Consider the following 12,075-nt stretch of genomic DNA (forward strand, 5'->3'; position numbering starts at 1 on the left):
AAAGAGAAACATTGATGTGAGACACATAGATTGGTTGCCTCCTGCACGTGCCCCAACTGGGGCTGGGGATTGAGCCTGAAACTGAGGTATATGCCCTTGACCAGAATCAAATCCACAACCCTTCAGTCTGCTAGCCAACACTCTAACCACTGAGCTTAACCAGGTAGGGCCAGCCAGTGATTTTGATAGGAGGGAGGTAGGCTGTCATCACTGAAGGTCTGCCCATTCTTTGTCAGGCAACCTTCTGTGACCCCACACCTGGGTTGATGCCCTCTAAATTCTCATTACCCAGATGCATAACTTTATCTTGCACTTAGTAGATTGTTTTGGGATTATCATTTCACACACATGCACCTTTGGCTGAATTGCAAGCATCTTAAGCAATAGATATGACCCCAAGCTGACTGAGCTCTGCATCCTAGGTACCCAGCACAGGGCCCACAACATAGTGGACAATACATATTTGATAAATGAATGAATGGATAATTGATATGGACTCTAAAATCTTGATTAATTGCTGCAAGACAGCAGGATGTAAAATTCAGTGTGTGGCTTCATGCCACCTTGTGATCTAAGATGCAAGCCAAGTCAAGTGAATTTTAAGATCATTGTTTGCCTCTATAGATGGCCTCTCAGCCAACCTCACATAAAGTAAATCTCATAGCAATCTTTTAGCATGAGTTCATACACCATCACTGAATCAAAAGGTCACCTTCAAGTCTTTGTTTGAACATTACCTTCTCCATGAGGCCCCCTCTGATCACCCTATTTACAGTTGCACCTGTCCCACCCACACCAGAACTCCTGTTTCCTGTTACCCTACTCTCCATTTTTTTCCATAGCTCTTTAACTCCTTCTAATGTATTATATACTAATTTGCTTGTGTGTTCACAAATACAAGTTTGGAATTTGCTGTAAATAGTGACTAAGATTGTGAACTCTAGAGTAAAATTGCCTATGCTTATGTTAAAGTAGATTTTCATCCTGAAGACAACCATACAAGTTACCTGGAGCCGAAGGTCAGACATTTGTCTTAACAGATCTTCAAAGAGTTCTCTATCATCTTCTGGTAATTCAGAAGACAAGACGACCCCCACAAAGCATCCTGACGCTTGTAACATTGTATCAGGAAACATGTAGGCTCCTACAGTACATTTAAGAACTGGAGATCTATCAGGAACTAGAGGGTACAACCAATCACAAACCTGAAAGGATTAGTTAAAAAGAAAAAAATCAATGAACAGAACTAGGTTTTCACCAAGGTTTTAAAATTGTTATACCGGAAAACAAACATTTCAAAGTTTGAAATGCATCTTTATAGAACCATCAGCATCAACAAGTCCCCAATAAAAATTAGCCATTTATCAGTCTGATCTTCTGGCAAACTATTCACAAGAACTACACTAAAAATGTTACTGCTCCACTCTTTATACAATCTTAAAACTGGTGGCTTTAAAAAGCCCACTGTTAACCAATCATGAGTCTAACTTTAAATAAATAATGGTCAAAGTAAATTAATGTTTTCTTTATCATGTAAATTAGACATTCCTTTGTAGAAATAAATAAAATCAAAGTGTTTTCAAGTACTCAACATGTACTTATTGATTTAATCCTCACAACAATTCCATTAAGTTGGTTAGTATTGGTTAATTAGAAATAATTATTTTAATTAGACACTCAGCATTCTAAGAGAACCTAACATGACAGAGACTAAATAAAACACTGAGTTATGTTTCTTGGATTTACTACTGGGAACCATGAGGAAGAAGATACCTACTAAAAAGGGCTCCTGGTGGCTAACTAGACTCAAATTTAAAAAAACAATAACAAAAAAACAGAGCCAAGCAGCCATTTCTGTACAGGCCTCTCATGCAAACTGCAATTCAGGGAGAAGCCTGCACCAAGCAGCCTGCCTCTTGCATTAAACTGCCTGCGTGCACTGTGTTCCGGGCATAGTCTGACAGGCCTTATAAAGGAGTTCCAGGAATTCTTTTTTTTTTTTTATTAGTTAAGGTATTACAAATGTGTCCTCATCTCCCCCCCATTAACCCCCCCCCCCCCCGCAATTCTATTTCAACCAGTAGGACTGAGGCTTTCCCCATCCAACAGGAGCTGCGCAGCTACAGCCCTTCAATTTCCTTACCAACCAATCAGAGTGGCTCCATTCTGACCAATCAGGACAGTGTTTTCTGGTCCAATCAAACTTAAAGGATTTGGAGTCATCGTTGTCGTTTGCTTGAGTACAAACCAATCCCCGACCAGAGGCAGGAACTTTGATCTATATAAGTCGGCTACCCTCTGACTCCAGGAATGCTTTTGATTTCCACCAAAGACTAAAAGGTGGAGCAGATCAGCAGAGGGCAGAGCAGAGCTGTCTAGCTTGAGAGGGGCCTGGCTCCAGGCCACCTAATAGCATTGCTGTTTTCACAGCCCTTGCTGTGTCAAAACTGAGCTACTTGAACTGAATAAAATTTCCTTCTGGGGATTCCTGTTGGCCAACAATGTTTATTTGACACTATCTATTGTGAAGTAAAATTAAAATGACACAAAGCTGCCCTGCAATGTCATATGGGAGGTCAGATTGTCAGTATACTGACATTTGAGACTTAAGCTCACTTCCTAGAGATCTAATTTCAGATAGTTTAAATTGGAATAACCAAATTTATTCATTTACATTGAGATACATTATTTGAGTGACCAGAATATAACTGCCCATCACCCAGGACATGGCTCTAATATTTAAAAACTTGCTAGAATAATCTATTCTGTGTGATGAACATAAGTCAAAGAGCACAAAAGATTTCATATAAACAGATAGTAAATTCTAGCACACTACCACCATCTCTGACAAACATAATATAAACAAACAGGGATCAGAGTACTCAGATCTGACTCTTTCTGGAAAGTGCTTAATAAACATTTTCAAAATCTTTTTCTTTTCTTTTTTAAACTACAGGCCCAGCGCGGGAAATCGCACGAGACCCAGCATCCCGCAGGTGCCGCAGGACCCATCAATGCACCTCCTGGTGACCGGTGGTTTGGTCGTTCTGGCGTTAGGTCATTACAGCCACTGGCTTTTTATAATATAGGTATGTTTTTATTGATTTCAGAAAGAGGAAGGGAGAGGGAGAGAAACATCAATGATGATAGAGAATCATTGATAGGCTGCCTCCTGCATGCCCCCTACTGGTGATCGAGCTTGCAACCTGGGCATGTGCCCTGCCTGACCAGGAATCCAACCGTGACCTCCTGTTTCATGGGTCGATGCTCAAGCACTGAGCCACACCAGCTGGGCAAATTCTTTTTCTTTTAAGGAATCTCTTTTTTCTTTTAGTTTCCTCAAAGTCACTGTCCATCTTTTATAAATGTTAAACTTCAGGCACGTTACAATAAAACTGATTTTTCCAAAGTATGATATATAACCATCTGAGGTATATGAAACAACTTCAAGTAATACACAAATTATTTAAATTTGAGTCGTTATGCATCTTAATATGTATTAGGAAAAAAATACAACACCTTTCCCTCAATTTCATAGTTGTTATTGTTTAGGACAAAATTAACAAATGAGACATCCAAATAAAAATATCAAAATAAAGCAGAGATGTGGATTTGACCAATAAAACAGTAAAGGTTATACTTAAATGACTAAAGTTTGAAAGTTTGGGAAAGGTTTTTTACTATGCCATGATTCCTCTAATATTAACTACATTCTCATCACCTTGATTAAACTTGAGCATTTCCAAATCTCCTCAAATAAAATGTTACAGACCTTTCTCAGGGTAGATTATTATGGATTGATAAGCCCTAACAATAGCACCTGTCTTTGCTCTTGGACCAAGAGTATCCTGGTAAATTGATCTGCTTGGAATGTTAGAATTATATCCTAAATTATCATCAGTCTCTTCTTCTAGATCAGGTTTCTCAACCTTGGCATGACTTATGTTTTGGGTTGGATAATTTTTTTATTGATGGGAGATACTCTGTTTAAATGTGTAGTAGTACCCCTAGCCTCTACCCATTATATGCCAGTAGCAGCAACATACTCCCCCCTTTTCAGTTGTGACAATGAAAATTATTTACAGACATTGTCAAAATATCCCGGGAAAGAGGGAGGGGAGATCACCCCTGGTTGAGATCCACTGCTCTAGAAAATGGGCAGGGGTTCAGCCCAGCTCAGCCCCTCAGCCAGAGCTTGGCCTCATTAGTGAAAATTTACTATTATACATCCATATGTTACATAAATTTCTTTTGAAATTAAAGTTATTAGATTTCTTCTTCAGATAAAGAATTAAATACCTGTCATTACAAATTTAATACTAAAATAAAACTTTGTTAAAATAAAAAAAGGCTATCATTCAAAATTCAAATTTTTCATAAATATATTTAAAAGGAACTAGAACTTATAATCTTTTTGCACTTATTGTCTTAGATACATTATAAATATTAACAAACAAAAATGATGTACTTTACACATATTTCAAATTATGTTTACATTTTTCTTTGGCTTAATTTTTCTTTGGCTTACCTGAAGAAACCCAGGAGGACGGTTTAGAACTGTATCAAGAGAATTATCCAAGAATCTCACAATTCGAAGATATCCAGGATATGAAGGTGCACTAACCTCCCCTGCAGGATTTACAAAAAATATCTGTACTCCATTTGGTATCAAAATCAACTCATCTGCATCAAGCCCTAAGGTCTCAAGAGGAGGTGGCTGAGAATGATTTCTGTAGAAGTCTTCTCCAACTGATGAAAATTCCCCAGATTCTGTCCCATATGATACAGTATAGTGACCCTCAGCAGCTTGAGGAGTATAAGCAGGAGGTGCTTCTGCTGGATGACTTTGAGATGGTAAGGATAGAGAACTAGGTGTAGGAACTGACCCTGTACTGGTAGCTGAAGTGTTTCCATTTACCTCAGTGGGCTGAGGAGGTGAACTAAAGGACTGAGGTGCCAGTGACTTTTCAGATGTGTGTTTAGGTGGAAATTCTGGATATAACTTGGGCACCTCCTGAAGATCATTCCGTAGAGAAGTGGCAAGGCCCTTCTCTAGAATTTCCAACCTGGTACGTACATTCTGTAGTGTTTCTTTCATTTTCTGTTGCATCTGCCTAGCAGATTCCCACCCAGGACCTGTGTGCTCAGGGTCTGTTGATGAAATGCTGATTCCTCTGAGCAGGTGTCCTATTCCTTGCTTATAGTAGTTCTTTGCTTCTTCCTTCTGACCTAATTCATCTGTACTCAGTCCTTTATTAACAAATAAAAAGGCTTTTTTGTATGCTTCCTTGATTATCTTAATTTCAGCAGGTTCTCCATTTTGTGCCTCTTGCTCCATTTCTGTAAAACAGGAAATTATCTTTAATTATCTTTGGTACTTGTTTACTTACTTACAATGAACTTCTCCTACCTGAATATATTTCAAGAGGACAGGAGCTTTGCTGTCCTGTTCACTATTGTATTCCCTAAGCCTACTAGATCTGACATAGAGAAAGCACTCAATATGTGTTTAATGGATAAATAAACAATGCTCTTGGTCCTAAATATCATTTTAATTAAAAATAGAAAAGAATAAGGCAGACTAAAATTACTGAATAATTTTCTTGTTCCAGTTTCTTATAAAACATAAAATTTCCTATCTCATATATTTAATATTGGAACCAAAGAGCGTCATTCTAAAATTCATTACAATATAAACACAGACTATGCCCAGCTAATTAAAAATGAGGTTGAATCATACATTGGAGATGACAAAAATGAGAAAAAAATACCTGGATGAAGCTTTAAAGTTACCTCACTTCCATTTAAAGGTGGCAGGGTACTCAAAAGCAGTTAAACCCTGCTATCTCCCAAAAGTCCATTAAAATCACTCTAACAGGATTATTAAAAAGGCATAACATAACCATTCTTTTTAATGAGAAAAAGGCATGAATAGGTACTTCATAAAAGAACATATTTAAATGGCATGTGAAAAGGTAATTCAACATATTATTCCCTCAGGGAAATGAAACTAAAATCCACAGCAGTATGACTACACACTTATCACAGCTGGCTAAGTTGAAAAGACTGACTAGTGTTAGAGAAGACAGCAACTAGAACTCTCATACTTTGCTGATGTAAGTAAAAAATGGTGCAGACACTTTGGAAAACTGGCAATTTCTATTAAAACTAAATATTTACTCTACAATCCAGCAATCCCCCCTCATCGGTATATAACCAAAAGAAATGAATAAATACACACACCCAAAACATGTACAATGATATTCATAGCGGCTTTATTCACAAAAGCCAAAAACTTGAAACAGCTCAAATGCCCACTCACAGAAGAAGGGATAAATATAGTGGTATATTTATATAATGCTATAGTACATAGGAACTAAAAAATAAACAAGACGAATCTCACCAATTCTTGGAGCAAAAGAAGCCAGATAAAAAAGATTTCACATTGAGACAACATAATATATGAATGATTCTGTAAAGTTGAAAAATAGGCAAAACTAGTATATGGTGATAGAAATAAAAGTAATGCTTATAGGTCAGTGATGGCGAACCTTTTGAGCTCGGTGTGTCAGCATTTTGAAAAACCCTAACTTAACTCTGGTGCCGTGTCACATATAGAAATTTTTTGATATTTGCAACCATAGTAAAACAAAGATTTATATTTTTGATATTTATTTTATATATTTAAATGCCATTTAACAAAGAAAAATCAACCAAAAAAATGAGTTCGCTTGTCACCTCTGACACGCGTGTCATAGGTTCGCCATCACTGTTATAGGTGGTAGATACAGATTTGGAAAGTATATAGAGGACCTTATTATATATGGAAATGCTCTTTATCTTGATCTGAGAGATGATTGCATATATAAAAAATCATTAGGCTATAAATTTAAGATCAGTGTACTATATGTGTTTATGTTATTCTGTAATTTTTTAAAAATCCTATATAATAAAAGGCCAGCGACTGTAACGGTGGAACGACCGGAACTGATCGACCAATCGCTATGAGGTGCATTGACCACCTCTCGGTCCCTCCCCTGCTTCTGCAGGCTCCAATCGCTGGATGGCCAACGGGCAACCATGAGGAACCAGGGTGGGTGGTGGTGGGGCGGGACTGGGGACTGGCAAGTGGGAGGAAGGCAGACCTCTTGGTCCCTCCCCCGGGCCTGCAGGCTCAGATTGATCGCCCAACCAACGGAGAACGGGTGGGTGGAGGCGGCAGGGCGAGACTGGGGACTGGCGAGCAGGTGGAAGATGACCCTGATCGCAGGCTAGGCCTAGGGACCCTACCCATGCATGATTTCGTGCGCTGGGCCTCTAGTGGGTAAATAAAGCCATAAATCACAAGGACAAAGATGAAGGATAAACTGGAAAACAAACAAACAAGTGGTAACTCACAAAACAGACCAAAGAAAGCTGAAGTCCAGCTGTCAGTGATGAAATCAGAGAAGCAGCCCCTTTTACAGCACATGACAGAACCTCTCAAAGGCATAGAAAGTAATGATATTTAATCTTCCTCTGGAAGTGGGAGTAGAGGTAGAGCTGAGGAAAAAGGACTGACAAAAAGCTAATTTACACATTAAGACCCTTGGATCTCTCCTACACCAAGCACCCAGGACACTATTTCCCTCCATCCCTGAAAGAAGATTGAATTTTAATTCAAGAACACAAAATAAAATGTCTTTGGACAGGGGATTATCAGGCATGATTAAGGGTAAATACCAAAAGCAGAAGAATTAAATGAAAAATTACACATTATATAAAGACACTCAGCCTTCTCTCCCCAACTTGATTCTTAAGAGTTCTGACAGCAGAGATTAAAAATGGTGGAGGAGTAAGTGGATGCTGCATGGCCATGCTCCCAGGACCAAATTGGAATTACAATTAAATACAGAAAAACTTCCTGAATAATCAAATGAAGACTCTCTGGAGAGAACCCTGATAACCGAGGACGGAAAGTGGAGACTGCATAGAGACTGGTAGGAGGGGCAGAGGCGAGAAAGGGCTGGCTTGATTATCACAGACTGCAACTGAAGTTTTGGAGAGATATCTCAGCTGTGGGGGATTCTCATTGAGAGTTCTGGAGTCTAATCTCCAAGCTGGGCCCCCCAGCAGAAAGCACCAGAACTGGGAAGGGTACCCACATAATGTCTGCTGTGAAAAGCAGCGGGGTTACTGTCTGCCAGGGAGAGATGGCTAGAAATTCAGGGACTCTCTTAAAAGGCCAACACACAAAACTTTGTGTGCAGCACTCACCTTGTGCTCTGGCAGAAGGCTGGCAGAGTGGACTAGAGCTGTGCAAGCAGAAGCCAGGGTTGGGGGCCCTGGGGTTAGAGCTCAGAAGGCAGACACCCCGGTTTCCTGTGCTGAGTTATTCCCTTATGCTGCATAGGTCATCTTTCTCACACAGGCAATTGCTATCTAGGCGGTTTTGTATAGGGGTAAGATAATTGAACCACCCTATTGGAAAACACTTGCCCCATGGTGTGGAGTTTCTGAGGCCCATTAAGAGACTGAGAATAACAATTAGCCTTCAGGCAGAAGCAATTGCCCCCCCCATTGGAAAAATTCTCACCATCCTGTGGAAAATTACCTGAGGGCTATCCAAGACTAAATCCAATCAGTCTGCAAGGAGAGGCAGTCTCTGGATGCTTTGAGTCTTTGCCTGATCTAATTAGTCAGAAACAGCGGTTGACACTGTCCTTCACTAGAGATTGAGAAGTGTGGCAAATCTACCTAATATGTAGTCACAAACTCAAACAGGCAGTCAAAATGAGGAGACAAAGAAACAACCCCAAAATGAAAGAACAAGAGATTTCTCCAGAGGAAGAGATAAATGAAATAGAGATAAGGAATTTATCTGAGAGTTCAGAATAATGATGGTAAAGATGCTCAACAGCATGAGAAAAGATATGGTAACTATAAAGACAGCAGTAAAGGATGACATAGCACAAATAAAGAACACATTGGAAGGAATACACAGCAGATAAGGGAAAGCTGAGGATAGGATCAGTGAATTAGAAGACAGAGTAGAAAAAAATCAATCAAAAACCACACAAACAAAACAACAACAAAAACAGGAGGACACCTTAAAGGAGATATGGTACAACATGAAAAGTAGCAATATTTACATAGCAGGTGTGCCAGAAGAGGTGGAAAGGGAGAAAGGGATAGAAAACCTGTTTGAAGAAATAATGGCAGAAAACTTCACCAACCTGGTGAAGGAAAGGTCACACAAGGTCAGGAGACACATAGAGTCCCAAGCAAGAAGTACCAAAATTTTAAAAAAGGTAAATAAAGCCCTAAATTTCAAACACATCATAATTAAAAATCTCAAAAATTACACACAAAGAGAGAATCTTAAATGTAGCAAGAGAAAAGGAAACTGTTACCTAAAAAGGAGCTCCCATAAGGCTGTCATCTGATTTGTCATCAGAAACTGTACACGCCAGAAAGGAATGGCATGAAGTATTCAAGGTAATAGAAAGCAAGGATTTGAAAACCAAGATTACTATATCCAGGAAGACTATAATTCAAAATAGATGGTGAAATAAAGAGCTTTCTAGACAAGAAAAGCCTAAAGGAGTTGATCACTACTAAAGCAGCATAACAAGAAATACTAAAGGGACTGCTGAATGAGAAGAAAAAATAGAGAGAGAAACCTAGGCATACAGAATTAAAATGGCAATAAATAAGTACCTATCAATAATAACCATAAATGTAAATGGATTAAATGCTCCAATCAAAAGGCATAGGGTAGCTGAATGGATACAAAAACATAACCCAACTATATACTGTCTACAAGAGACCCACCTCAGGACAAAAGATTCACACAGGATGAGAGTGAAGGGCTAGAAAATTTTTTTCAATGAAAATGAAAAAGAGAAAAAAGCTGGGGTAGCAACACACATATCAGGTCACTACATAATACTAAAGGGATCGATCCAGTAAGAGAATATAATATAACCCTGGTAAATATATATGCACCCAATATAGGAGCACCTAAATATTTTTAAAAACTTGTAGAGGATTTTAAGGAAAAGATCAATAACAATACAGTCATAGTAGGGGATTTTAACTTCCAGTAAAGTAGATGACTTCACTGGATAGATCTTCCAGACAAAAAATTAACACGAAAACAGTGACTCTAAAGGACACACTGGATCAGATGGATTTAACTGACATTTATAGAACAATTCACCCCAAAGCTGCAGAATACACATTCTTCTGAAGTACATACACATGGGTCATTCACAAAGATAGATCACATGTTAGGACCCAAAACAAGTCTCTGCATGTTCAAGAAGACTGAAATCATATAAAGCATCTTCTCAGATCACAGTGGAATGAAATTAGAAATCAGCTACAGTAAAAACACCCAAAAATATTCAAACTCATGGAGGCTAAATATCATGTTATTAAACAATGAATGGGTTACCAATGAGATCAAGAAAGAAATTAAAAACTTCTTGGAAATAAATGAAAATTAACACACAACCACCCCAAATCTCTGGGGCACAGCGAAAGCAGTCCTGAGAGGGAACTTCATAGCACAGGCCTACAAAAAAAAAACAAAAAAAAAACACCAAGAAAAATTAGTAATAAACTATTAAGTTTACAACTTAAAAAACTACAAAAAGAACAACAATAAAAGCCCAAAGTAGAAGGAAGGAAATAATAAAGATTGGAGCAGAAATAAATGACATAGAGAATAAAAAAAATACAAAAAAAATCAATGAAACCAAGAGCTGGTTCTTTGAAAGGATAAATAAGATTTATGAACAATTAGCCAGACTCATCAAGCAACAAAGAGAGAGGACCCACATCAGAAACAAAAGCAGAGAAGTAACCACTGACACTACAGAAATACAAACGATTTTAAGAAAATACTATGAACAACTATATGCCAACAAGCAGGACAAAGTGCATAAAATAGAAATATTCCTAGAAAAATATAATCTCCAAAGACTGACTCTAGAAGTATAAGAAAACCTGATTAGGTCTATAACAAAGAATGAAATAGAAGCAGTATTAAAAAAAACTCCCAGAAAACAAAAGCCTAGATCTAGACTACTATACAGGGGAGTTTTACCAAGCATTCAAAGAACTACTACCACCTATCCTCCTCAAACTCTTCCAAAAATTCCAAGAGGAAGGAACACTTCCAAAATCTTTTTATGAGGACAGCATTATCCTAATTCCAAAACCAGATAGAGACACTACAAAGAAAGAGAGTTACAGGCCAATATCCCTGATGTACTTAGATACTACAATCCTCAAAAAAATATTAGTAAATCAGATCCAGCAATATATTAAAAAGATCTTACACCATGACCATGTGGGATTTATTGTACCAGGGATGAAAGACTGGTACAATATTCACAAATCAATAAATGTGATACATCACATAAACAACTTGAAAGACAAAAATCAAATGATCATATCAATAGACACAGAAAAAGCATTCGACAAAATCAAACACCCTTTTTTGATAAAAACTCTCAGCAAAGTGGGAATAGAGGGGGCATATCTCAACATGATAAAGGCCATATATGACAAATATACAGTGAACATCATACTCAATGGGCAAAAACTAATTTCCCTTAAGAACAGGAACAAGATAGGGATGTCCACTTTCACCACTCTTATTCAACATAGTACTGCAAGTCCTAGCCACAGCAATCAGAAGAGAAAAAGAAATAAAAGGCATCCATATTGGAAAGGAGGAAGTAATTCTTACATTATGGATCCACCGTGTTGTCTATCTCAGCCCAGTCTTCCAATGTTGAACCCTCAGTTACCCTAAACTCTCCCTTTCCTGCTACCTCCACACTCAATCGGCGCCCAGTCCTACAACTTCTTTCACATCTCTTTTCTGTTTTGACCATCACCATACCAGCTATACCTCCAGCATGACCCACCTGGATGAAATAATACCAACTGCCCACTGTCTTCCTGCCTTCCAGTTATCATTCCTCTAGTGTAGTGTGCACGTTACTATCAAGGTGATCTTCCCAAGTCACAGCACTCGTCAGAAAAGTCACTGCCCTGACATTGCTAGGGACACTTAGAAAG

General features: G+C 38.3%; 1 protein-coding gene across 4 annotated transcripts in view; it reads right to left on the reverse strand.

Moving 5' to 3' along the window:
• The window catches only part of SPART (spartin), a 61,698-nt gene that overhangs the window by 30,584 nt on the left and 19,039 nt on the right, over positions 1-12,075 (reverse strand). For all 4 annotated transcript variants that reach the window (XM_014452959.2, XM_023751247.1, XM_023751248.1 and 1 more), the window contains exons 2-3: positions 4,529-5,340; positions 1,008-1,205 (exon numbers count right to left, since the gene is read on the reverse strand). In XM_014452959.2, coding sequence (XP_014308445.1) covers positions 1,008-1,205; positions 4,529-5,338 — 1,008 coding nt within the window. In that variant the 5' untranslated portion in view covers positions 5,339-5,340. The remainder of the gene's footprint in view (positions 1-1,007; positions 1,206-4,528; positions 5,341-12,075) is intronic.

The sequence above is a fragment of the Myotis lucifugus genome, unplaced genomic scaffold, assembly GCF_000147115.1.
Source record: "Myotis lucifugus unplaced genomic scaffold, Myoluc2.0 scaffold_19, whole genome shotgun sequence".
NCBI lineage: Eukaryota > Metazoa > Chordata > Mammalia > Chiroptera > Vespertilionidae > Myotis > Myotis lucifugus.